Genomic DNA, 27,952 nt, shown 5'->3' with positions numbered 1-27,952 from the left:
CAGAAAGGGACGTAGTAAGGCAGGAAGAAACGGCTGAAAAAAATAAGTTCTTAGCCTCAGTCTAAAAGAAAAAAATAAATAAATAAAATAAAAATAAAGTAGTAACACTAAAAGTAATGTTACCTTGATAGAGTATTAGTCTGTTTTCCCAGAAGAAAAAAGAGCAGCTGGTGCCAGGGACTACCAAGAGTAGTCCCTGGCACCTCATTTGAGTGGCTACTCCTTTGGGTAGCAAATAAGTAAATGCCATCAGTTATATATTAACTATCATCTTTCATGAAAAAAACTCTAATTTCTTACTTAAGTAGTTTACCCTATTCCTCTACAATGAAGTTATACTAACAACCAAGTATTTCTACTATTGCAAAAGTGCTTGAACAGGAATGGTTTGTAGGCAATAAAGGTGAAACTAAATTTTCTTTTTGAAAAGTTCATTACTGTTTACAAACAAAACCTGTATATACATTCATAACAGACCTCCAGTGACCATCCTGAGGATTAGGAAGAGATGTTCTCAGTGGAAGCTTTTATGTAAACTAAAAGGAAGAGCTTCAGGGCTTGTTTTCAGAGACTCATCTGCCACCTTTTTTCTATTCCTTTTGCGCAAAAGGTGTCCTTTACAAAGATCTTAACTTAGTATAATGACATAAAAATTACCAGAAGAATGTTTCTTAGGAAGTCTGAAGTGATTATTTAGAAATAGTAGAACAAGATGAAGAGTATCTTCTCCATTTATGCTTTAAGACAAAAGACTACTGGTTTTGAAAAAAAGGCTTACATAAAATAGTTTAATTAGGCACTACTTCTATTACAAGTATTTTGTATTTCTAAAGTATTTTCTACAGTATTTTGTATTTCTAAATAAAGATGATATAAAAATTAGACTCCTTAAAAAATGAATATGTAAATTACTTTTAAGAAGGCAATATACAAGACATCATAATTCAGTGTTTATTTTTTTCACACTTCCATTATAATTACAAATATACTTATGTTACCTCTGAGAATTATTTTTGTCATGTTTCCTAATGATGTCCATAATATTATCTCCTGTTACAAGACTATTCTGTAACTGTTTAAGCCTCTGTTGTTCTCTCCTCCTTTGGTCATGAAGATATGGGGAATTAAGCAGCTGTGGGGGAAGAATGGTGCCTGTTGGTTTTACTCTCTTCACAACATCCCAGAAGAGTTTCTTGCTGTTGTTATTGATAAAAGTTATTGCAGTTCCACTGTGACCCAGCCTCCCTGCTCTTCCAACCTGAAAAAGCAAAAACTCAGTTTAAGTTATCAATATCAAATGGATTTCTTTCATACCTCCTTTATTTCCTATTGTAAAACAGGTTTAGGTGTCACCTACGTTAGTTGCTGAACAAGGCCAAATTTCTTTATCTCATCCCCTAAACACAAAGATTTGATACACTCACTTCCTAAATTCGGGACATCTGAAGCTTTAATTGAAATGCACCTAAAATTATCACTTGCTTATGGTGCATACCAGAAGTCCAATACTGATACTGAAATGCATGATACAGCCTATATAGGCAATCACATGCTTATAGTAAATGTCACACACCTGTATCTCATATCAAGTAGGATATGTGCAAGTATTACCATTAAAAAAAACCTTTACTTTCAATGTTCTCGTGACTTAAAATTATTTCTCAGTATTATCCAAAGTGCTTTAAAATTTAGAGAAGAATCTAAGACTCTTTATTTACAAGAAGAAATAGGATTTTAGTACTGGCATAATTCTGATGTGAGGAAAGACCATTTTTATTTACTACTTGCTTGAAACCTAAACAGAAAGATAATAAAAAGCCAGAGAGATGTGCTGCAGTTAGTAACACGGAGTACTGTAGATTAGGAGAACTTCTGTTCAGAACAGGGATAACTTCCAAGTTAGATCTTGTTGCTCAGGGCCTCGTCCTCCTGAGTTGTCAGTGTCTCCAAGGACAGAGGTCCCACAACCACTCTGGGCAATTTGTTCCACTGCCTGACCACTCTCTTTATGAAAACCATCTTTCCCTTTCATCAGGTCAGAATCTCTCTTGCAGCAAGTTATTTCTCATCCTTTCACAGTACATCTCCAAAAATAGTCTGTCTCTGTCTCCTCTGTAACCACCCATTACCAAATGGAAGACAGCAATTAAATCTCCCCTTAGCCTTTTCTTCTCCAGCCCACACAAGCATAGCTCCCTCACCACTCTTCATGTATCATGTGCACCACCCCCCTGACTTTGTCTGCATTCGCTCCACTTTGGTTTTGGTTGGTTTTTCTTGTAGTGATGTCCTTAAAACTGTACACAGAGTTTTAGAGTACAGTGGCTTCAAGAATGCCAAAAAGAGGGTAGTAATCAGTTCTCATGACCTGCTAGTACACATATGTAAATACACACAACTCACAAAACATATTTTTAAACAGGAAAACCTCAGGCACATAACACACAAAAAGTCAGACAAAGGAGATACTGGATCAGACAGAGGAGATACTGAAGTAGGAAGAGGGAATGAAAAGGAAGATCAATCTCCTCTGTTGTATTACATGCATACCCCACACTGCAGATCAGCTGCAGCAGAAAGAGGGGTGTTTGGCCTTTCTTCAATGGTAAGCTTTGGTTTCTACATATAAATGTAGAAACCATATATATACATGGTAAACTTTGGTTTCTACATATGTATACAATTACAAAAGAGAGTACAAAGTGGGAAAAATAATGTTGCAAACAATTCTAAGTGATCTAAGAACAATGTTCTAGCTGTTGGCAACATAGGAGATACAAGAACAGTGTTCTGAATTTTTAGTAACTTGCATAAAAGACATATAAGACAGTCAAGCCACTTTCCTATAAAGACAATCTAATGAAGATAAACATTGTCTTTATGTTTGCATCTCAATTTAAGTTTCCAAAGGTGAATGTCATGTTTCAGGATACTTTTCAAATAATGCTTTGACAAATAACTAATACAATATTTTTTATTTTTACCTGATGTACATATTCATCCATACTTGAAGGCATGTCAAAATTTACTACCAATTTGACATTGACAAGGTCAAGCCCTCGTCCAAGAACTCCAGTACTTACTATTACTTCATATTTTTCTTGAAGCAATCCCTGGCAAGGGAAAAAAAACAAAAATTACTATTTTTTATCTGTATTTCAAACACATCCAAGCATAGGCTATAGTTACTCATACAGTTGTGGTATAACACTGAGCTCTTACACACAGTTGGAAGAGAAATTCCCTGCAGTAAACACAGGGAAGTGGTGGGGGAAGGCACTGTGGGTGACTCCTCCTTTAGGAAAACATAAACCTATTTGTGGGGTTGGCTTTGCTCAAGGACCTGGGTGCATTTGGTGGTTGATGTATAAAGATGGAGATATACAGCGTGTGCCTCAAGGAGACGGGTGAAACTAATCTGTATTCTAAGTTGTATGGTGTAGGAAGACACACTGCAGAAGCAACAAAGAGCTAACCTCACAAGGATTTGACTGAATACAACAATCCAAGCTGCTTCTCCTGTCCTGAGTGACCACTTTAACAGATGGGGCCTAAGTCACTGCTGGTTCTTACAGACATTTTGGGAATTGAGAGAGGCCCGTGGAAAAGGAAGACAGTATCTATATATCTGTTAAGGCACAGGGGATAGTGGTGATGAGAATGTACAAATCTGTATGTTGGATGTAACGATGACCAACGATTTTGTTCCATTGTGGAAGAAAGAATGGCCCCCTTTTATTCTTGATTTAAACAGGAGTATCATTTATGAAGAGCTAGAGAGAGACCAAAACCACAATACTAATAAAAAAGCATCAGTTAAGGTTAAATGCATCTTCAAATTCCTGTTTCAAAGCAAATAACCCAGGAAATAGTAGTGTCCAGTATATATCTACATTTAAAATGGTCTCATCTGTAATTTTGCCTGGTCCCATCCATCTTCCCCTTCTCCCCCACCAATACTCCACGTTTTCCTGCAGAAAAGCAGTAAATTATGATGTAACTCATTCAAATTATGCCACCTTTAAAACAACATTGGCCATTTTAAATCTATCAAAACCATTGTACTTTATGAGGTGCAAACCTGTAATGTGGCTGTTCTTTCCACCTGAGACTTTTCAGAATGCATAGATGTACACTGTAGTCCTGTAATCTTATGAACAGCATCACTCAACAGATCTGCTCCTAACTTGCAGTCCACGAATACCAACACTGGAGGCTTGAAGAGTTTCTTATCCTGTAAAATAAAACAGTTTATAGAAGAAGGTACTGCAACAGTTTGCCGCTCATCATCAGAAACTTGGATTCTATCTCTACTGATTATCGCTAATAGTAACAACACTTTTAGATGAATAAATATTCTTACATTCTAGATAAGAAGGAAAAAGATGCCAGCCATGAAACTACACAAATTTGTACATCATAAACATATAATTATTTGTAAAGTCAGAACCGAAATTTCTCTCAATACATACACTTTTTAGAAGTCTGAAGCCTTTTTGAAAAAAAAAAAAAAAGCTACATAATAATTCTGACTTCCTTTAAGTTCTGAGGTTCAATTAAAAATTCTTATTTATTTCTGGCATAACCTCAGCCAAGAATCCACCCTCCCCAAAGCACTCATAAAATATTCATATGAAATTAAGGTCTGTATTATCCATACAAAGAAGATTCGAGAAAAAAAAAACTTTTTCACTGTTGTTTTTTTTTTCCATGATCTTTAAAATGACAAACCACTCCTATGCCATAAAGCAGCTAGGACAGTTTAAGAAAATCCTGTTCCTCCTCTATTCACAGATAACCAGTGCAAATCTTTGAGGTGCCATTCTGTGAATCACAAAAGTATCAAAATTGCCTTTTTTAACTCAGTTCACTGCAGAAAAGGAGGTATGAGTGACAGGGCTGGAGTGACCCCTAAAATTGCCACTACAGTTCTTGCATTGCAGCACTACTGAAATAGCTAGTGCACTTACATGTTCAACATCATTCCACCTCCTCACTACATACCAATCAGAATTAAAGATGAAAAACTAACAGAGCTTTGTAAAGACACACAAGCACTTTTATAAGTTGTCAGATGAGAAAAATATTACACTTACGTTTAGAATTTCAAACAGTTTCTTCTTTTTAGATGGTTCTTCTACCCACAAAATAATCTGGCGAACATTGGAACATGGTCGATTCTTTTCTCCAACTGTTATTCTTACAAAATCGTGCAGAAGCTGATTTGCTAGTTGTTCAATGCCCACTGGAATTGTGGCTGACACCAGTATGGTTTGATGATCATGAGAGATGTCTTCCAAAATATCCAGCACTTGCTGCTGGAAACCCATTTTTAACATGGTGTCCACCTGAGTGAAAAATGCTAGATCTGTACCAGACTCCTTAATAAAGAGCAAAATCCTGAGCTCAAATTCAGAGGGGAACCATAATGTGTATGATCGGCATGTAATAATCCAAATGCGGAGTACTTTGAGTTAGAAGAAAAGCTACCATGGGAAAATTAAAAATAACTGGTTCACAATGGTCTAGCAGTATTATGCTAGCTGTCAGGTATGCAAGTCCTTTGTAGCCAAAACAATATACATTGTTCAAACGCATTTGAAATTGTTAAAATGAAATTGTCTCATAAGAAATGTATTTTATCTTTATAGCAAGCATTCTTTACGTTTAATCACTTTGACTAGGCACCCACAGTGACTCTTCAAGGACCTCTGCATAGGCAATATAGCCTTAATAACTAAAAACTTACTTCATCCACTACGACAATTTTTATGCCGTGAAGTTGAACAGAATTTTGCTTTAAAATCTCTAGAAGTCTTCCAGGTGTTGCTATTATAACCTTTAAAAAAAAAAAAAAAAGACAGTAACAGGAGAGTTAAAAATTCCCTTAAAGGAGAGATGATTGTTCTAGAAAAACCATAGTTACAGCACTAAGGTGAGAAGGGCAATAATTAGTGAAATTACTTATGTTCAAATAACTCCAGAAACTTTTATAGATAACTTCATGAATTACGAACACTTAAAAGGAAACGGATTTTTAGTACTCTAATGGTAATGTCTAAATACCAGCAATGTAATCTGCATTAAAAAGAACTATTTTTGCTGTAAACTACAACTCTTTGACTAATAAAATGGCACGTTTCAGTCCTTGAAAGTGGAATGTTATGCGCAAATCTTTTTCAAAACCGAAAAAGCTACTGTATGTTTAATGTAAAATGTAAAAAAGTATTATTGTAAAAATTTCAGTAGTTAAGCACTGTTTTAGTAGTTTACACTTACTTAGGAAAAACTCCGCATCTTTGTATGTATGTCAACAGTAACATTTTTCTTTGCTGTGAATATCATGGAAACACAACTCTCCAAAGGACCTTTCCCCACCGTAGTCCTTACCTTCACACTTTGCTTGAGACGATGAAGCTGTGGTGGCAGTGGTAAACCTCCTACTAGGAGAACTGTCCTCATGTTTGGTAAACCAGCCATCAGTTCTTTAGCTTGTCTCTCTATCTGAATTGCTAATTCTCGTGTCGGTGCCAAAATAAGGGCAGATGGAGTTTCTGCCTATAAGGAGGGGGAGGTAGGAAATCTGTTGAGCTCAGAATTGCTTTAATTTTTAGGTTAAAAGCTTTCAAGATTACATCTCAGAAAACTAAAATACAAAATATATAGTGCAGCTACTGCAGATACAATTAAACTGCTAATATCCTTTCTGTGTGATCTGAAGACAGAATATAGAAAGGGATTATACCTGAAACAATACATACCAAGGAAGTCTACCCCTCAATTACTCAACTTCTGAAAACAAAAAATAATGCATAAGTGCACTGTTAGAATAGCTTCCTGACAATAAATAAGGCCCAGAAACAAAGAAACCTGCTGGGATTTTTTTTTTGTTTTTGTTTGTTTAGTTCTGTATTTTAGTTACTGCACTGAATTTACAACAGAAATTCAGAATAAATTCCACGTGAACTCAAAATACAGGACGTTAGCTGAATCTAGAGAGACTACAAAAAAACGTTTCTAGAAGCCTTGATATTACAGGAACTGTATTCTTCTGGATCATTATTTGTTTCTTTCTGTTCTTCAACTGGAATATCTACAAATGACCAACAGAAGCAGGTCATTCCTTTCTTGCTGCATTATCAGAGAAACTACATAGTTAAATACTTGAATCCAGAAGAACTTGGTTAAATTGAACACTGCTGCCTAGTTGGAAATAACTGAAAACTTACCACCACACAAAAAAGGTTTCTAAGTAGATGAAGAAAAGACAGGAACTGTCAAATATTATCTCGTAACCAGATTACCATTATGTTCTTAATGCCTCAACTCTCTGTTACATCAAAATGAAAATTATTTTAAACAAACAAAATCTTTTCTTGCCAAGTACATTAACACATATCCCGAAGAGGGAGAATTAAAGAGATCTTGTAGTAAAATACTGATCATTGAGAATCCAATTTTGTGCATGCCATTATAAGAATATAACTGTCATGCAAATTTTAATGATAATCAGACAGGAGAGATACTAGAGTATAATACTCCTGTTGATAAATGCTTCTGTATAATCCCTAATGATATAGTACTTTGAAGATTAAAAGAGTTACTTTAATTTTTTTTAATTTTATGTATGTATATATATATATTTTAAATGACTTAGACATCTAAACAGTCCAAAACATCTATTAGAATAAGGTATAGAATTTTCAAATATATTCTAACTCATCACTTTTTGAATAAAGCCACTAAAGCAATAGTGAACTAATATACAAGGTACAGAATACTATTTGCTATTATTTCTCATCATAAATTCAAATTCTTCTGATGCAAAGTTTTTCTTAACTGCTTTCTCCCCTCTGATATTACAAGCTCTTTGTAAAACCAGATGATTTGGGGAATTATATTACCCTAAATTACTGTAGTTATTTGATGGTCAGCTAAAACTATTTCAACACAAATTACTCCGAGGAATAATATAAATGTCAAAAATTTTTCAGTCACCTGATGCATTAAAATCTAGCAACAACTACTTGTAGAGTACCTGGAATCATTTGCATTTTCTATTTTAAGTCATTTAGGAAGTTTACCTCAAAATGTAGTTACCAACTACAGATTCAAGTAGTTAACAAGTGGAAACCATATACTAAGTAATATTAATGGAGATGATTTAGCTCCTGACCAAGGTGAAAAAACATTCAAAGTCATTAAAAACAATCAACAGACCACTACGCCCCCCCAAAAACCAATGCTCATCAGTCAAAAGTAAAATAAATAAACGATTTTCAATTAAAAAAAAAAAAAAACTGCAATTACATTCTCAATTATACTGAGAATCCTGGAGACAAAGTTGCAAACCACTTTATCTAAATACACGCAGTTTTATTACCTCTTTTAAAACCTTCATAATAACAGGGAGTAGGAAGGCCGCTGTTTTTCCTGAGCCTGTGTCTGCGCTAGCCACAATATCCCTCCCTAATAGACCAACAGGGATCATTTGCATTTGGATGGGAGTTGGGACTTCATAACCAGAATTCTTTAAATTGCTGTTTAAAGTTTCAGGAAAACCACAGTGTTCAAACTCTATAATAGGTCTTGGAACTTGCTGGCCCTGGATTGCAATACCTAATTGCAGTTTAAGGTTCTCAACCTGCTCATCTCGCAAACCTAAAATAAAGGAGTGATCTTTGTAGAAATAAGGCGTATTAAGCAGGTCAATTTCTGCTTGAGATTCTGCTTTTGTAGGTTGATCAGATTTCAGCTTTTTCTCCTTCTCTTGAATTTGTAGAAGGTGTTTGGCTTTACACTCCAGGCTACAAATATCTTCATCCGTTTTATCGCAGATATACTCTCCATAGCGACCACAGACAACACATACAGGTTCTCCAGGCTCTGCCCAACGCTGGGATTTGCTGAAGGATTTTATGGGCTCTTCCAAAGAGCTATCTTCATTGGTATTTTGGTTGTCCTTTCCCAAAGAAGTATTACCCAAACCGAGATTTGATGGAATAGCTACAGGTTCTGTGCATTCTTGTACAACTTCATTCGAATTGCATCTTGAAGCAGAAGTTTCTGTTGTACCTGATTTACAGTCTTGGAGCTCAGCATTCTCCTCTAACAAAGATCCTCCAGAAGACAACTTATTTTTCTTAGCTGTACAACTTTTGTCCTCATCAGCACTCCTCTTGACTTTAACAGATCTTGGCAAAAACATGCTTCTGTACAGTAGAAAGAAAATTGTTAGATGTTAGAAACTACTATCATTGAGAAAGGTACAAAATTGAAAAAATAAATTTTCAAACCTAGAAACCAACCCTTAATCCTCAACAAGTTGTAGAAACTGTCTCCTTTAAAAAATGATTTTGGTCTTTGCAATGTTGATATAATGTAAAGTAATACTTTAAAACAAAGTGGAAGCATGGAACAAAACAGACATCCACCCAGCTTCTGGTAGTATATAAAAAAAAAAAAAACCTTTGATTTTCACTATCTACAAATTTAGTCAGTCATATCTAAATGCTTGGAGAGTTTTGTTTCTAAAATGATACATAGAAACAAAACATGCATTCTAGTTTAGTTTAGAAAATTGTTAAAAACAAACAAAATCATCAATCTTGAAATTGACGTGAAATTTAGCACAACACCCTCCCAAGATCACTACTTTTGTTGTCCCTTTCAAAGTTAACCCAAATTTGGTAAAGCTGTAAACTTTGAGATCCTCTTGGGGTCCAGCTCTGTTTGTCCAGGGCATCAAAGAAAGAGCAAAGACCTACATGAGCAATTTGCTAAGCCCCTCCTGTAACACAAGGAAGCTGAATTAATTGTCCATAAGTAATTGTAACTTCATATCCTGAAACTTGACCTCGAAAATGTCATATGTTCTCAATGATCATTCAGTACAGTACAATCCATAAGCAAAGTAAAAAATACTGTAACTTTATTCTGAATGAATCATGCCATGCATACCAATCTGCCAGCTTCTTTGTACATCAGTTTTCTAAAAGTACAGGAAACTACCTCTGTGTTTACAGAGAGCTTTTTTTCCCTGTGTGATTCAAAGCAATTCTGCAAGACGAAGAACCATCAGCAACGCCCGATTAGCTAAAACTCTGCCGCCCGGAGCTCACAGGCAGGACACACGGGGCGATCCCGGGCGACTCGGGGAAGGCCGCTCCCACCTCGCTGTCGGACGAGGAGCCAAATCCCACCGCTTGTTGCTTGTTTTTAACCTTTTAAGGGATGAAAGCTGCCCCCAGCAGCCCTCCTGACGCGCCCGGTACCCGCCTGGGTGACATTAGGAGGCAGCAGCACGCCAGGCTCGCCGCGAACCGCGCTCCTCGCAGGCCCAGCGCGCTCCCACAGCGCCGGTAAGCTGCTGCGGGCCTGCCGAGGAGCAGGGCAGGGGCAGGGCCGGCGCCACGGCAGACCGCCAGCCCTGCAGCGCCGGGAAACCCCGCTGCCCTCCTCCCGAGGCAGCGGCCACCCGCCGTAGGGGCGAGGGAGCCGGCGCGCACCCATGACCCCCCCATCGCCCTGCCCGCACCCCCACCTCCGTGCTGCCAGGGGGAGCCCGCCGCCTCCGCCTCCTGCGCCTCCCCGCCGCCGGAGCAGCGACACCGCCTACCGCCCCGCCGGCGGCCGGCCAGCCGGCCGCCCCGCCGCCCGCCTCCCCTCACAAAATGGCGGCGGCGGGGAGCGCGCCGGGAGGGCGCGGCCGGGGAGAGCTGAGGGAAGGGAGGCGAGGGCCGGCGGGCCCCGGGAGGCCCGAGGGAGCAGCTCGCCTGGGCTCTGCGCTCCCCGGAGGGGCGGCCAGGCCCCTGTACGAGCGAGGCCTGGCCCGAGAGAGCCGCGCCGCACCGAGCCAGGGTGGCCTCCCGCTCGGCTCCGCGGTGGAGGGAACGATGTTTGCCCGCTTCGGGGCTGGCCGGCCCGTGTTTACGGCATGAGGTGCTGCGGACACATACCAAGTTATTTGCAGAACACATTACTGCATGTGATGGAGATGCACAGTATGCTAAATAAATTCCTAGCACGTGTATCTACCCACTTAAAACAGGTGCAAGGGCATGACAGAGCTGTTCATATATGGCGATCAAGGAAATGACTTTTTTAATTTCAGTAATAAATAAGCACACCTTACTTATCCTGTTGCTACATCACAATGGGGAACACCAGAATTTATCACATTTTGCAGAAGGGCAGCAGCAGCTTTCAGAAATTGCTTTTGTTGGTGACCACCACCACTGTCTTCCTGCTAGCAGAGCCTATAAACGCTGGCAGCCCCTCTGCAAACCGTTTTGTGGCAGTCGAGTGGACCAGAGGAGCCAGTGGGAACAGGGTTAAAATGCTCACACAAAGCTCAGGCAGGTGGGCAGGTGAGACACAGCAGCAGCAGCTGGTGGCAGTGCTCTGTACCTTTGATAATCAAGTCACACTTAAACAGCAGCTTGTCCTACACTATGCTGGATTCCTCTGTGGTAGATTTCTCACAGCAACAAGGTTAAGTTTGTGCAAATGGGAGGTTTTCGTCTGTGAGGGATTTTTAATTAACTGGTGCAATTAGAGGACACCGTTAAGATATTGAAAAGATTAAATAGGCATTTTTAGAACCGAAAAAGCTGTCAAGACACTCTTTACACACACTCCTTGCATTCTTCATTGCCTGAAAATCTCCACCTTTCTCTAATTCAGCCTTTGTCATTCCTCTGTTTGCACTGACTTTTTCCTCTTTTCCCTCCCAGAAAGCTTCTAACATGGACTAATTTCCTGTTCTTAATTCCATTTTTGAGCAGTCCTTTCCAGAAATTCAAAACATAATTTGCTAAATAAAGACCAGTATTTCAACAATATTCAATATGTTTCGTATTCTATAAAGACCATATACATATGGGATGTTTTATTTTGTGTATCAGCTATTTCTACTTTGCTAATAGTAGATTTCTGTAACAGAAATGTTAGCCTAATGGAAACAAGTGAATATAAAGAATATTAAAATAACTTATTATAATAGTAAAATTGCTCTTTTGTTTTGCAGAAAGCTACCATTCTGCCTCAACCTGCCATGAGAGAAAAGTTCTCACTTCAATTACACCCAAACTCCTAAGATTAGCTAATACTAACCACACATAGTACAGCTCCGTATTGGTTTTGTTCATAGTGCATATTCCTGACGTTGTGAGCTGCAAAGTGCAGAAGGAATAATGTAGCTGGTGGGTGTATTCCATGATTCATTTTTGGATGCATGACTTGCAGTTTTTGCTCAACACCGTATTTGTTTCACGAGAACACTGGTTAATAATGAATACTTTCTGATTAGGTACTTTTTTTTTTTAAATCATAATTTTGGAGATGCACATATTATGTTGCATTTTTAACACCATTGTTATATAACACACAATTATAAATGTAACACAAATTGAGCTTGTCCAAACAGAAAACCTGCCTTGACTGTTGTTGATAATACACGTTCTATTCCTGTCACTTTCCCAAGCTTAAAAAAGAATGCTGAAAAATATAAGAATAGATAACCTTGGCAAATTTCATTCCCCTTCTTCCAGCTCTTGATGCTGCTAATGACATCTAAATAAAATTTTGAACTTCAAGTTTTGTACTTCTAGAGTTCACCATATTGTACAAAATATGCCCAGATAAGATACTCTTAAAAATCCTATGGGAGTTTTGTCTTGGTACCCTTCCTCCTGAAAACTAGTTAGTTCAAACGCTTGCTGAACTAAGTTTGTTTTAAGTCCTGTTAGAAAGCCATTGATAATTAGGACTATCATTTACACATATTCTGCACAATTTATCCAGGGATATCTTTATGGAAAATCTTAAGGTTTCCAGGTCATGTTAAAAAAAATAGTACTAGCATCTGGATTTTGTGTAGTCACATTGTTATTTTTTAAAGCACTAAAAATTTACAATCGCCTTGTCTTAGCAGTGAAATGAGCATCACAGTCTATGCTGCATGTGTTACAGTACAATAGCTGCTACAAAAATTATCATGTGTGGTTACTAGAAATCCATCAAGTATTGTTATTAAAAATCCCTGTCCAAATACACCCCTTATCTAGTTAATATGACTCTTCAAAGTAACTTCTTAAACAAATATTAGGAGTTAATGCTATAGCAATGTAATAGAGCACACGCAAATCCACACGTGCAAACGAACTGACATACTGACATACATACTGACATAGATTTACCACAACAGATAATTTCAATTAATAAATTTATACAATTTTCTGTTGGAATAGTGAAGATATTCACTACAGACGAAAAGGCAAATAATGAAAACTCATTCAAGCACAAATTACCGACATTAAAGGATCCCACTTTTTGGTCTATTTTAAATCATACCAAAAAGATTTTTCCATGTTCATTCATGGCTTCCATATCAAATACGCAGAAAGCAAGTGTGACATCTTGGATTCCTGCCCTCAAGTTAATACCAGATACTTTGCCCTACAGTTTCTAACATCTCACAGCCGTTCTATAAAAGAAGTATGAACCAACTTTTTGCATCACTTGTAAACAATAAATAATTCAGTAACACAAGACTGGATTAAATCAGGAGACTAAAATCCCTCTATTCCCAGGCATGTTCAGAAGAAACAGGTGTTGTACATACTAAATCAGAGATGGTATCACAAGCATTTCAAAGAGCTGCTTAGCTGTAGCATATGCCTCAGCTCTCCACAGTGATACCTGCCAGAGTGACCCCTATTAATTAAAACCTCTACCAGAACACAACCTGTAGGCATCTTTCCAAGAATCTGGCAAGAAAGGTATTCACAAGTTCCCTACAGGGTCTGATTAACAGATAAATACACCCCAAAAGGGAAGTGTCCAAAATGTTTTAATACAGTACATTTTAAGTTTTCTTTGTAGTCAAAATATCCTCATGCAAACCCTGCATCTTCCAAATGGAGTGAACTCCCAGTGTAGGTAAACATACTGAGAATGGACTCAAATTAGTGTCAAAATAGAGCCTAACACATCACTCCCTCAAGTGGCAAGTGGCAGTACTGACAAATCTAAAAAATTAAATCGTGCCTCAAAAGAATGTATCATCGAGGGTGGTATCTTGGGTTTTCTTTATGATATTATTTTAATTGTCTCTGTATGTATCCTATGTATCAGGATAAAGAGCAAGAAATTTACAATGATGCCACTTACAGAATGATTCCCTGCAATTAAAAAAAAAAAAAAAAAAGCACATGCCACAGCACCTATATGTGGTGTTAACAAAACATCTGCTGGCTGGGGGAAAAGGAAGGAGGCTGCCTTTCCATTCAGACTACATGGAATCAAACACACGTTTACCTGGGGATTGGCCGTTTGTCTGCTCAACCTGATGCTACAAAACTCTTTTTTTGTTTGTTTCTTTCGTGTTTAGGGATTTAGAAGCCACTTTGCAGATTTGTAGGTAAGGTAGTCAACAGCAGCTCGAAGCCAAAGAACACTTAATGAATAGTTCTTAGACTGAATGAATCAGTGAGTCAATGACTCCACTGGTTTCTGAATTACAGCTTTGAAGCAACCACACAGGAAAAATCTAGATAATCTAAAAATAAACAATGGTAGCTAACCATTAACTAGTCAATTCTGCTAATATTCATATAAATTGTCCTGATGTAGTACCGACATTTAACACACTACATTTATTTTGAGGCCCAGATTTTTTTTTTAATTTTGCTTAATGCAAACAGGCAACTACTAAACTTGTTAAAAGTAAGTAATCAGTAAAAGAAAGCTCGTACTAAGATTTTTAGGCTTCCTGAGCATTCTTTGTTTGAATAGCCACTTTCTAAGGAGATACTCGTTGACACTAGTCTCTGCAGAAATCTGCAGTAAAATTGGAATTAATACAAGTCTATTTAATCTGAATACTTAAAATATATTACTGAGCTATGGGTTTGTTTGTTTTTAAAAAGCAAACAGCAGTCCTACCCTGAAGCTCTGGCACTGAATGCCAGATTCCCACAGGTACAGAATGTATTGATTTTTCTGTGCTAAGCCTGCCAGATGAGAAGCAGTAATCATCACCTATTTCTGCTATTTGTATTTTTGTTTTACTTATTGTTTCTTTTTTTATTTCATTTACTGCTTCTTGTTTTACTTTAGAGTTCTAAATGTCACGTTTACAAAACATTAAACACACTGCTTCTGGGTCTCTCAGCTTGGCTTTTTTTTCTGTGATCAATTATTTTTCCTCTATTAATGTTACAGATCCAACTATTACAATGTACAGTTCCTTAGGTGGCTTGACTAAACTTTTATTCATGTTTTTTCATTATGTGACTGTTACACTAACGTAGATCCACAGAAGTATTCTACAAAAGGTAGATGACCTATATTTGACATGCATTTCGACCTTCCTCCTCAATAAACCTTTTCCAACCATATCACTCCCTAACAGATGAAGACTTTTCTTTTTAACCAGTGAGTACAATAAACTTAAGAGTTTATGCTCTGGTATGTTGCATTTGCACTACAGAGAGAGTTATGATCCATTACTGTGGCAGACTGAAAAAAAAAAAAAAAACATTATAAGCTTTTTGAATAACTGGATAATAAATGTCCATTACATCACTAAAGCTCTTACCAGCATTACTAGTTTTGAAAACAGAAATCGCTGGACTAAGAATGCACTGGGAAACATGCAAGGGAGATGCTAGAAACTAGACATTTTACCAGTCTTGTTTAAAATCTATGCCAATATTAATCATTGGGTTTAACCTTATTTCCCTACATTACGTTTGGTCCTATTCTGCCTATGCATGAAGGCCTAGTTGAATCCTTCACACAGAAATTATTAGAGGGCACAGAAAGGCTCTAAATGAATCTAAAAAAGCCATTTCACTGCTGCCAGGGTAGAAGGCAAATTCAGGATGTCTTTGCTGCTGACTGCCAGCTGCCACTCCTGGCTTTGGAAGCCAGTGGCAGCTGTTATAAAACAGAGGAGCCTTCCAGCGCCTGTACTTTCTGCTAGCGGCTGGCTAGGTGGCTACACAGCTCTAGGATTCAAGTCTCAAAAGCTTCCTTTATGTCAGCCTCCGCTACTGCTCAGAGTGACTGTTACTGTTGGGCTCTAGCCTACAGATTTTTAAAATCTAAAATGTCACCCTGTACACAGAGTATTCAATGCAGTCTTAATAGTTCAATTAAAAAATAAATACACTTCAGGGATAATTTTTTCCACTGACTCACTGTGAAGATCTCTGACGTTCATTTTGCAGACCTGTAACTTATTTGGCATTCTTTTCACTAGCAGAAATATTTGTCACATGCTAAATACTTTGTACATGACTTCCAAGCAAAACAGAGGATGAAGTAATTGTGACTTAATTTACCTAAATAAATTTACATCTTCAGCTAAAATCCCTTCCAAAAGCATTTTATTGCAATATAGATACTTGGTCACTGAGCCGACCGTTTGTCCATGACTTTTTAACAGAAAAGTGTACCAGAGTTCAAAAGGAAAACATTTTATTACTTTCATTTATCTCCAAAATATGTGCATCATTTTCCCTGCTCCTTCCCTAGAAGTGTTTCTTTCCTGTTTACTTCTCTTATGCAGAGAAAAGAATGAGCAAAACAACTGTTCACATTTGCTATGGCTAACACTCATTTTTTTCCCATAACTTTTTTCATAAACACCATATGCATAAATTTGAGAAGCTAGAAAAGCAGGGCTAGAGCCTCCTGCCAGTTCCTCTTTACTAAATAATGTATAACCATTTGCCCAAAGGTTTGTTTGTTTTCCTATCACCTGTGAGGCCATGGTTTTCATTAGCTGTAGCAAATAACATAGTGGCAAAAAAGTAATCTGGATGTGGCCTTAGCAGCATTACATTTCTGTCCTAATAGCCAGAATACACAATATAGTGTTTACGCCAGCTGCACCAGTATGGACAACACCTAACTCCATGTAGAACCTATCAACAGAAAGCTACCATGCTGAAATTTGAAATGGAAAAACAATTTTATAGTGGACAAATGGTTTGCATTATATAGCACTGTTAGTGCTAGTAATGATTCAGTGTCATTTAACTAAGACTTCAAATATAGTTCTGCTCCTTTAGTTCTTCATATAATCATTTTCTAAATATTTCTATGCAAAGATGAAATAAGATAGCTTCCCATGTAGTAGAACTTCTTTATTTTTTCTAAAAATGTATTTCAATATAGCTAAAAATGCCACAATCGAGTCATTACAGAACCAATGCACTACTCAGATTTTATGGAGTTAAAACACCTGTGTAATGTGTGAAAGCATACCTTAAAATTCCAGTATTTCAATTTGCTCATTTATTTTTCTTCATCAATACAAATAATTACCATTAATGTGATCATTTAACTAAATTTATCCTCGCACTTGGATATTCACACATGGCAAAGATGAACTGCCCTCCCAGACAAATGCTACTGTATGCATACATGTGTAGCAGTCATCGTACAAAACACAAAAGCAGAGATTAAAGAATGACAGAGTAACAGCACTGAATAGCAAGTCTTGGAGTTACTTATACCTATCTCCTGGCATAAAGTGCCTAGTATGTAAGGGAGTAAAACGTTTTATGCTACATCCCAATGTGAGAATACCAAAGCCCCATGGATCACTCTGAAGATGGACTGGGTAAACAAGAAAAGGAGCAATCTGTGTAAATCGAAAACTAACTTCACCCTGGGCCTTAGTAGTCCATCTCTGAACACATACCGTGTCAAAGCTTGGCTCTAATTACAGGTTTCTCAGGTTGTTCTTATTTACATTCTTCTAAGAAACCCAGTTCAGACAAAACAACTGAGCTCCGAGTTCAAGTTCAGCTAACTCCGCACTTGCTGGTACCAGCACATTAATTCAGAATATCCCCTCAAATCCAAACCTAAGAAGTAGAAATTACTCTTGAATTTGAAAATTCTGAATTTGAAAACAGCTTCCACTCCATCCCCTCTAAGTCCAGTGAAGACACTCTCGGAACATAGCTTGGCTCCCCTGATCAGAGAATGGCACTGTACCAAATATTGGATATCGTATGGATTTTTCACATAAATGTAATTCTTACACAGCTCAGCAAGGAAGAACACTATTAAATATGAAAACATAAAACTGAAGAACTATTATCTTATGGGATATATCTAAACTCAGTAATGTGTAATTAAGCTTTACTGCATAAAAGAGAATGTTGTCTCTTTTAAACTACACATAACAGCAAATACAGTTAAGGTGTGATAAAGCTGAGGCCTTGAAAGGACCGAATAAGTGGAAATACTAATAAACAGCAATTATGTAAGACTATAGTATTCAAGGTTACCAAAAAAGAGGAGAATATATCACTAAATGCTCAAGAAAATAAACCCTTTAACTCTCTCTTGAGCTTTTGCTTCTATGAACCATTTATTAGTATTTATCAATTAGTTACAAACACTAAGCAGACAAACCTCCACTTCTTGCACGTTGTGGCCCTAAATTGACAGGCTGTTTAATCACAGGTTGCAGGACCATGAAGCTCTGGAGAATAAACCACAGATTTGTCCTGAAATTCAGCTAGTTTCCTAAACTTTGTTTGCTGTGAGTATATGCAGGTGATGCATTAGCTCAGGTTGATAAAGCATGGCAGCTATTAAAAAAGAAAGTGAGCCTAAAAAACGCGAGAGATCTCTCACTACCACACTTGAATGACTGCTCCCTATGCTTTTTATTACAAAAAATCAAGGATGCCAGTAACCTTACAGCTGGTGACTCCACAATAACAGAGGGTAGCAAGACAGAAATAATGAATGCCTCCTTGTTAAGCAGTTTAGTTTGTACTGTTCCAAGAGAGATCTGCCAAGAACTTTCCATGCAAACCTTATTTTTCTGGGATTTGTAAGTTGGCTGCAAAAAAATTCCAGCATGATAATGCCTGATTCAAAATAATTCAGATTATAAGTTTTAATATATACTTCTAAATTTTGGAATCAATTACATTTACACTAAATAAACAATTTAGCACTTCATACATTTTTAGTTTTTATATTGAAAAAAATTCTGAATAGCAACTTTGCACTCCAGATCATTATGTGTTTTCTAACCCTTTGGGTATTGAAGTCTGAAGTACTGCAGTGTAAAAGAAGACTTTTGTGCTATATGTTAGACTCCACTGACGTATTTTCTTTTTAAGGAAAGCAATATGAAATTCTTATGAAAAACTCATGGGATTCTATCTGCTCAACAACTCAGTGGATTAAATCTGTGCAAGTTCTTAATACAACTCAGCTGACTTGGGTGTTATGATAGGTTGTGAAAAAATTGACAAAATAACACACCATTCTTACACAACGCAAGCTTAGAATTTCCATGTTAAAATGGTTTTGTTTTGTTTAAATCAAATGATTCAAAACTTTGAGCTGTGCTAAAGTCCAATTTCACTGTTCCAGCTTTCTTTTCTGGCACACAACCCATTAGGACAAGGTCATTCTGTACAGTTTCTTGCCACAGCAATATTGTTTTCAGGGGAAACTAGCAAGATACATAGAAATTAGATTTCAGACACAACACAGGCCGAAGCCCATGCTAAAGAAGCTCTCTTTCAGGCAATGGCAAGGTATCAAGAAGCAAGAAGGCTATGACAGTTGCCCAAGCACTGAAAAGAGCTGTGGAAAAGTGGTGGCTTAGGCTTATGCCCAAGAGGAAGAAACCTCCCAGCAATTAAAAACTAAGAGAGAGAATCAAAACATACCAATCAATTGGTATGTTCTGTATATATCTGGTGAGATCATTTCAAAGGAAATACTGGAAGGAACAGGGCCAGAAAATACCAAGAGACAAAAGTAGCAAAGAAATGTTTCTGCTCTCTAGGCTAATTTCTTTTTCCCTTGGGGAGAAGGAGGGGGGGATGTCTAGAGCATGTTGGCCCCCAGAATCTCTCTGCTTGCCTTACAGTTAAGCACAGATTAATACCAAGTAAGCCTATGAAACAACAGTTCCGCTGACAATATTTGCAATTCAGCCAAACATGCCGGGTATGTAAGGAAAAAGGCCAGAGACATGCTTCACCGGTCCCAAGTAGCCTGTATGAAATGACGAGGATTTAAGTCATGGCTCTCATTCTCATTCCGTTCAGCTTCAGAGTAAACTAAAGCTGCAGGGAAACAGCTCCCCTTGACGTTATTGATTTAAATACTTGAAAATAGAGCATTACTGCACTATACAACCTGAACAAGGAAAAAGTGTGGCTAGACAGACAAGAGACAAGTAAGAACAAAGAGCTCCTACCAGATCAGTGGGACTGGGAGCAAAAACATAAGGTAGTGAGAAAAGGCTTCTGTGTTACCAACACTGTCTGTTCTGTGAGAAGCCACAAAGGTAGTCAGTGGTTATAAGAGGGTGTTGGCCCTGGGAAGCATGACAGTGTGTCTTCAATGATTAAAGAGCCAACAGAAGTGCAGACACACAGCATCTCCATGCAGATGGCTCTTAATCTTCTGTTGATACACAGGAAACCTGCTCTCTAGCAGCAGCGAGGATATTTCTGTGGGACTCAAGTAATGAAATCAGAGCAATATAATAATATCAAAGCCTTATTTGCTACTGCTTGCTACCTAAAACATTATCATTCTGACTCTGAACTAACATAGTTCATCACTTTGTTCTGCACTCTGACATCCTGGCCTCTGACTAACTTCTACAACACAATACAACAAAAATAGCATTTATAATTCTTATTTTTCATCTCTTTGTGCTTCGGTATCCCACCTCCAATTTATCTCTTCCCTCAAAGAAGTCCAATAGTGTTCCTAATTATACCAGCAAAAAAACACTTAAGGCCTTGGTGGTAAAAGGGAAGAAAATACAGCACTGTGCTCTACTTCGCGTACACTTTCTTACTAAGCCAGTTTTTGCTTCCCAGTGTCTCCCTTCTGGTGACCACAACTTACTGCTCTTCCCAATCCTAAAAGAAAACACTGCCAGCTGAGACAGAGACTCAAGTACCCAATTCCAACAGATGCCCTATGCATAGCAAACTGCTCACTCAACTGAACAAGCTGGACCTGCATCAACACAGGGGTTCATTGCAATGGTATCTCTCCTGCTACCTTACGTTCTCCAGTCAGACAATTGCTTCCTTTCTGTTAAGAACAGAGAATAAAGCAGGAAAGAGTTTGCCACAGACAAGACTTGCCAGACCAAAGAGAAACTTACAGATATATACCCCAGCATCTCCACATTCTTGTACAAAATCTACAGGGGTTACTTTTGTTGCTTCACATAACCATTCCCTTGATTCAATGCAATGCCTACAGGCATGCTCTTACCCTGGCTGCATCTTCCCTCATTTAGTAAATTATCCTCTGTAAGGACTGTACTGTGGCTGTTAAGACAAAGCCTGTATTATGAGGGATTATGAAAAACTGTGCAGAACTAAGAGTCCCAGATGTTCTTTGTCTGGCTTAACTGCTTCCAGGGCAGAGACCATCACAACCCGGGCTCAAATATTCCCTTAAAGAGCAAGTTTCAGCCTTCCTTCATCCTTATTCAACTACACTGGGTACTACAAAGAGATGGCTCTGATTCTGGCACCCTTGATTTCGACTGCCACTTCCATACTCTGTGCTAACAGTGGAACCATGGCTGCTCCCTGCCCAGGTAAGACAGCCAAGAGAATGCCTCGTGTTTCAACACAGCTGTGTATATTGTATGGCAGCACAGCAACCCAGCCTCTAGTTGCTTTAGGGCAGCTGAGAAAGAGCTAGTTGATAGGTACTGGGGTGGAGCAGTTGATGAGAGTCTGAAGTTAAGAATACAGTCAGCTAAAGTCATCCTAAAGAAAAGGGCTCTACTTCGTAACATTAGTAAATGAAGATATGGTAATATATGGTGACTATATGGTAATATTCACACACAATATAGGGCAATATTCACACACAGCTTTTAAAAAGTTGTCAAGAAGCATCATTACTGACATTAATAGAATGGACAGAGAATTAAATTGTGCAATTCCTAAATGAGCAGAATCCTATTAGAATCTACATTTGTTTCAGCAGGAGAGCACCCGGATTAGTGTCTACAGTAATGGACTATGATATTTACATGTTTATATTAACTGGTCAAATAGATCTGCAGCAAAAAGTTGTAATTCTATCCATTTCCAATAAATTTCTATAGGTGTTATAGTAAAGGCGAAGTAAAAATCTCCTTAACATTACAGTTATTCACATAAAAACAAAAAGCAATTTATGAATCATTTAACAATAGATACTGTCACAAAAACAAACAAACAAACAAAAAAAAAACAGACCAAATGTAATACTGGAGTCATATGACTGGAGGGGCTTAAAGACGCAGGGGGCTGCATGCTGCTGGATGGGTACAAGGGAAATGACAGAGGGAGAAGCGAAATTATACAGAAGCCTTCAAGAAAACAGCAAGTTACAGCAAACCGTTACAGATGGTATTAAAAAAAATAAAATTCTAACCTTAAACAGCGGTGTGAAAGGTGCTGACATAACAGAGGAACTCTTTACATGCCTTCTTGGTAAATAAACAGCTAATACAAAAGTAACCACCCAATCCACTTATCAGTTTTTCAACCTGCTGGAAACAAAATGCTGGAAAAGCTGTCACATCAGAGTAGGTAAAGCATCCCACGTATAACAGATGTGGACGTAAGTATCCAGAACTGTTGGGTGGTAGATTAAGTGATTTTGTGAAGGTTAACCATAGCAGTGAAGAATAAACAAGTGGAAGACAGAACAACCAGACAGATGCATAAATCTTTTGTAGTTAATTTCTCTTTTGAGACTCTCTAGAAGAAAGAAATCACCCAGGTTATTTCTTCAAGAACAAATATTCTGCATGACACCTTTAACCCAGAAAGACAACTATATACAGACTTAAATTTAATCATGTCTGTAGTGGCAGTGATTTCAAATGGGAACTACACATACAATTAACCTTAAAAATCTTTGTTGGAGCCTAGTATTTATTACTAAATATAAATGTAAACACATACATTTAGTTTAGGGCAACCATTAAAGTAATTGTTGCTCTTTCCACGTTTCTAATATATATTGAAATAGGAGACTATTTAAATCAAGTTGTTCTACATGAGGCTTAGACATCCTATACATTTTCGTATATTGAAAATGTTTCCAAATTAACTGTAAGGTATACTTCTTTAAAGCTACTCAGAAAATATTATAAACAAATTAAAATGATGGCAAAGAGAACTAAATGTAGTAGAATTCTATGCACTCAAATTGTGATGACCTTCCCATGTGTGCATAATCAAAATCTCCAGGAACATCAAGGGTCACAATATACCAATGAATGGATACAACACAACTCTTTGTGAAGCACGCCTTCCGCAGCCACTTTTCAAAAAGCATTCCAGCTATTTACACTTCTTTTCTAACTAAATCATTAAAAAATCCTCAGTAACATGCAACCTCTCTGTAAGTTAAGGGAAACTTAGAAACTGCCTAAAAATTCAGCGAATTAGATAATGATGTTTTGAAGTAGATAAATAGAACAAAAAAACTTCTTCAGGTAGTCTTCTATGCTATTCTCTTGCTTCCCCTTCTTCATCCACCTTCACTACTATGCCTTCTAAGAATATAATTCTGTTGCAATTAAATGACACTAGAACTTTCCCATTCTAACAGAGCATTCTCTAGTATTTGCTGCTGGTCTCATTCAGACACACATGGGCTTCAAGGGAAACTGAATGCAGGGCCAAAAGATGGAAAACTAAAGTCTATTCATGCTCCACCAACAAACACGCGTATGCTTCCAACAAATTACCTCTTTTGAGCATTGAGAACTTTCTTCACATACAGGAGCAGAATGAAAAACAAAACATCCAGTCACTTCAGTATAGTTCAGGATAATTCAACAGGAAAAAGCGCTCAATTTAGTACTTGCTCTCATTCAGACTTGGTAAAAAAAAGAAGTCTTGCTAACTGATTTAAACTTCTTATACCTGAATACACAATTCAAAAACTAGAGTCATATCCATTTTCCTCTGAACTAGAGTACAAATAAAGCATTATCTAACAGCTATCATTATGGTAATAACACTGCATTTTATTTTTGTACAAAGTGTTTTTTGAATTAAATTACCCATTATAAAATTTATCTTACAGTGCAGCTAAGCTAGCTCTAGTCTTTAAAGGTAACATTTGTAAAATCATGCTTAGGATTTTCTTCAGAAAACAGTTCAGGCATCCAGATGGCCATAGAGGAAATAGATATCTCTTACTGAAAGAGGGCAGGATCTATTCCATATGTTTTAAGGTTTCCAATAAAAAACATCAGTTATAGTAGGGGAAACAGTAGTATTCTCTCTCTTCACACACACCCTGATGGTATTGGAACGTCAAGAAGAAAACAATGGAATTAGGGAGTACTACACAGTACCCAGAAAGAGAAGTCATCGAAAAACCCCTGGCACAAGTACAATTCCAGGAGATGGGCAGGACATGAAAGCTGCCAATGTGAAAAACAGATGTAAACAAACAAACAAAAAAATCTTGGAAAAGACACAAAAGTAAGCAGAGAGAAAAGGACAAATGGAGACAAACCAACACATTGTAAGTATCAAGCAAGCTGAAAGTTTTCATTTCTGATTGCAAATTAATAGAACTTGAAACACGAAAAATATGTAACTGCTCTTGTACTTTTGTATTATCCTGAAACAGGAAGAGCACACTCCCCTCCAAAATCATGCCCTGAGAAAACTCCTACCTTGCAGAAACTACATACATACATTTCTGTAATGACACCGGAGAAGTTTAATAATTCAGACAATCACTTGCACTTAGCAATACCTATTAAAAAAATATACTTTCCTAACTCTCACACTTTTACTGGTCTTATCATCACTTACGAAGAAGTATTTAAAAAGATACTGTAACAGTAAGATTTAAAGGCTGGCATATCATAGAATCATAGAATATCCTGAGTTGGAAGGGACCCATAAAGATCAAGTCCAACTCCTGGCACCGCACAGGTCTACCCAAAATTTTAGACCATGTGACTAAGTGCACAGTCCAATTGCTTCTTAAATTCAGACACACTTGGTGCAGTGACTACTTCACTGGGGAGCCTGTTCCAGTGTGCGACCACCCTCTCGGTGAAGAGCCTCTTCCTGATGTCCAGTGATATAAAACATGTATCATATAACATATATGTCCACATATCAGTGATTCAATTTCAGACATCTTCTTTATGTTGTAATAACTATTAGTGAATCCTTTATAGACTACCTGCTCAATCTCATACATCCAACCCAGAGCCTGCTAAAGTCAACAAGCACACTTCTTAAGGATTGCAGCAGGATGTGACTGGTCCTTCATCTGCACGTTGGCAGTCTGGCAGCATCACATCAAGCTGGGCATGCTGCCTCTTCACCAGGGGCTACAGGGCACACCTCACCCCTCAGCTGCTGCCCTTTCTGTCACGAGTGCCGTAACCTCTAGAAGAGCTAAGAAAAATAAATGGGAGCATCTTACATAGGCAAATTTCATAGTAGTAATTAAAGATAATATCCCCATGGTGTTCTTCCTAGCCTTTTTCCAACATCAGGACTGAAGCATTACATGCCAGAAAAGTTTCCATAAACTGTTGTTTGTGGATTTTCCCTAATACAGTAGTTTAAAGCTGCTGTTGCTGGTTGGTATTGTCAATTAAAAACATTTTACTTCACTGTTATCACACAGTATTATTAAATATATACATATATATATATACACATTAGATCTTATTCCAGCCTGAACATTCCCTAATCTAGTGCTAGCCCTAATTTAGACTAAGGGCATCCACTCTAGACATAGCCTCTTCAGAAGCCCCATGAAATCTTGACACAAGTGAGAAAACCAAGACACATAATTGTTAGTCAAGGTTCATTCCACTATCTCCCAAGGTTAAGACTATTAGCAACAACTATTAGCAACAGCCGTCATCCACACCATTATTCATAGCTTCATGGTCATATCTGTTCCTGTTGCCTGACACTGACTACAGGCTCGGTACAACTGCTGTGTGCGTGACTAGGCACGTGACAGCGAAGAATCAGGTCTATGATATAATTTCAGGATAAAACTGGGCAAATGGGTTTCTAATCCAGGGGAGAGGGAAGGAGAGCAAAGGAAGGGAAAATGAAGGGAAAGACATCTGGGAGCTGCTTGTTTTATTTCTTAATGCTTCGTATTTCCACTTGGAATAAACTTTAAAGTATAAAATACTTTGCAACAAAAAGATTGTGTACAGAAGAGATTATCACTATTTAAAATACTTTGAGATGAATAAACAGGAACAGAGCAGAAGGGGATGAGTCCTTGCTTAGTTTTTCTGCTTATCTCCTCTGGACAATTAAAGTAAATTTTAATCGTTTTCCATGTTGACTGTTGATATCCTTGACAGTGCAGTAAGCAAGATCACATTTGGCACGTTTGCAAAAGCAGAAGAAGAACTGGCACGAGCAACTAGTGGTGGTGGTCTTTTTCACTTACACAGACTTCATATCCATGTGTTCAGTTCTAAAAGCAAGTTAAAAACATTTTTATTACACTCACCACAGACCACCTTTTCTAAATATTCTTCTGGGACTTTTAAAATCTTGTGACCTCTTAAAGTGGACCCATACCCATCATACCTAAATTATGGCCTTAGAGTTTTCATAAACATGTCTTCCTGTAAGTCACCCTAACCTTTAGGTATTTTCTTAGTCATACAAAAAGCAAGTGAGTTGGAACATAGGAACTTGTTTTAGGTCTAATCATCTGAGGTTTTAAAGCTCGTGAATTCCAGGTGTTTGTTGTTATATACAGGAAGAATTAAATGAGCTTTCCAGAAACAATGTAAAAAATCCGTATCAGGTAAAATAATTTTAAGTGCCTTATATATAACTTATTCCCAAAGTATATTAAAAAAACAAAAAAACAACACTAATTCAGGAAAACACACAAGTACAGGTGTAACTTTAGTTGTTGAAAGCTAAGTATGTACTCCTTCTGAATAAAGAACACGTTCCCAAGTCACACCTATATTTTAATTTGTTCTTGTTCCTGTTCCTGCTGGGGAGGATCTGGGAATTTCAGCCATATGTGTGCTAAAAAAGGATTTCTAAACTTTTCTCCTTCCCTGCTTCCTGCTGAATACTGCAAAGAGCAATCCCTTGTTTTGTAGCTTGCTATGCACCACTTATGAGTGGTATGCATGACAGCCTGGGAATCCCATCCCAGAGAGCATGTGTCAGCAATAACCTCTTCAGACACTGGCCTCCCCAAACCCTTTATTTACGCGCTCATTGCTAGTAACTATAGACTCGTGTCACTAAAACTGGGAAGCACAGCACGGCCTCATAATGACAGCGTTTGTATCACTAGTGCTAGAAGCACGGCTAGCCACGTAACGATGGGAAGTCCTCTGTCCTGATCAATTTAAAGTCCTCTTTACAAATAACAAGATAATAATTTCAATAAAATACTATCTGAAAGCCCTACCGCTTCACGCCAAGGCTGTATCTAAAGACTCCCTTCCACATTCAGCGGGGAAATGAAAAGATGCTGCCCTGCGCTGCAGGAGGTCGTGGCCACTCACCGACCCTCCAGGCGGGCGGGGGGCGACCAGATTAGCTTATTCTTGGTCGGGGCACGTCCCTTCAAGCAAAACCTCTCTGAAAAAAAATAAAAAAATAGTAAGTTTTCAGTCAGGCGAAGCGGCTGCGCCCTCAGCTGCCGGAGCACAGGGCAGGAGAGGCTCGGTGTCAGCTCAGCGGGCCGGACCCCTCGGCAGGGCTCAGGCCAGACCCCCACACACCCCTCACGGGGTGCCTGAGGGCATCCCCTCAGGGATCCCCCCGACCCTCAACGCCACCGGAGGACTCAGGCCGGGCCCAGCGCCCTCCCGCCCCGCCCCGGCGGGGAGGCGGCAGCGCCTGCGCACGGCGCGTCGCCCGGCCAGTGCGGCAGC

At 38.2% G+C, this 27,952-nt stretch overlaps 1 protein-coding gene across 6 annotated transcripts; it reads right to left on the bottom strand.

Moving 5' to 3' along the window:
• Positions 1 to 930: 930 nt before the first annotated feature.
• DDX59 (DEAD-box helicase 59) lies at positions 931 to 27,910 on the bottom strand. 6 transcript variants are annotated; one of them, XM_040566195.1, is made up of 9 exons: positions 27,800 to 27,910; positions 27,484 to 27,656; positions 8,384 to 9,212; positions 6,391 to 6,558; positions 5,750 to 5,839; positions 5,097 to 5,348; positions 4,082 to 4,234; positions 2,985 to 3,113; positions 931 to 1,258 (listed from the first exon to the last, which is right to left on the bottom strand). In XM_040566195.1, exons 2-9 carry the CDS (start codon positions 27,522 to 27,524, stop codon positions 995 to 997), a joined length of 1,926 nt encoding a protein of 641 aa, XP_040422129.1. In that variant the 5' UTR covers positions 27,525 to 27,656; positions 27,800 to 27,910; the 3' UTR covers positions 931 to 994. The 6 variants fall into 6 exon arrangements, with proteins under 6 accessions (XP_040422129.1, XP_040422128.1, XP_040422132.1 ...); XM_040566194.1 differs by having other exon boundaries at positions 27,484 to 27,906; XM_040566198.1 differs by lacking the exons at positions 27,484 to 27,656; positions 27,800 to 27,910 and adding an exon at positions 17,357 to 17,438.
• Positions 27,911 to 27,952: the final 42 nt, after the last annotated feature.

This window comes from Cygnus olor, chromosome 8, assembly GCF_009769625.2.
Source record: "Cygnus olor isolate bCygOlo1 chromosome 8, bCygOlo1.pri.v2, whole genome shotgun sequence".
Taxonomy (NCBI): domain Eukaryota; kingdom Metazoa; phylum Chordata; class Aves; order Anseriformes; family Anatidae; genus Cygnus; species Cygnus olor.
The sequence above is the reverse complement of the archived record's forward strand: the minus strand, read 5'-3'. Positions and strand labels throughout refer to the sequence as shown.

What these genes read in the sequence shown, in the direction of transcription:
- DDX59 (XM_040566193.1), bottom strand. Translation starts at nt 10,523, where the DNA reads ATGGGGGGGTCATGGGTGCGCGCCGGCTCCCTCGCCCCTACGGCGGGT. An exon ending in TGCCTCCTAATGTCACCCAG is followed by an intron (nt 9,213 to 10,278) that starts GCGGGTACCGGG and finishes TCTACTGTACAG; the next exon opens with AAGCATGTTTTTGCCAAGAT. An exon ending in GTCTCAAGCAAAGTGTGAAG is followed by an intron (nt 5,840 to 6,390) that starts GTAAGGACTACG and finishes TTTTTTTTAAAG; the next exon opens with GTTATAATAGCAACACCTGG.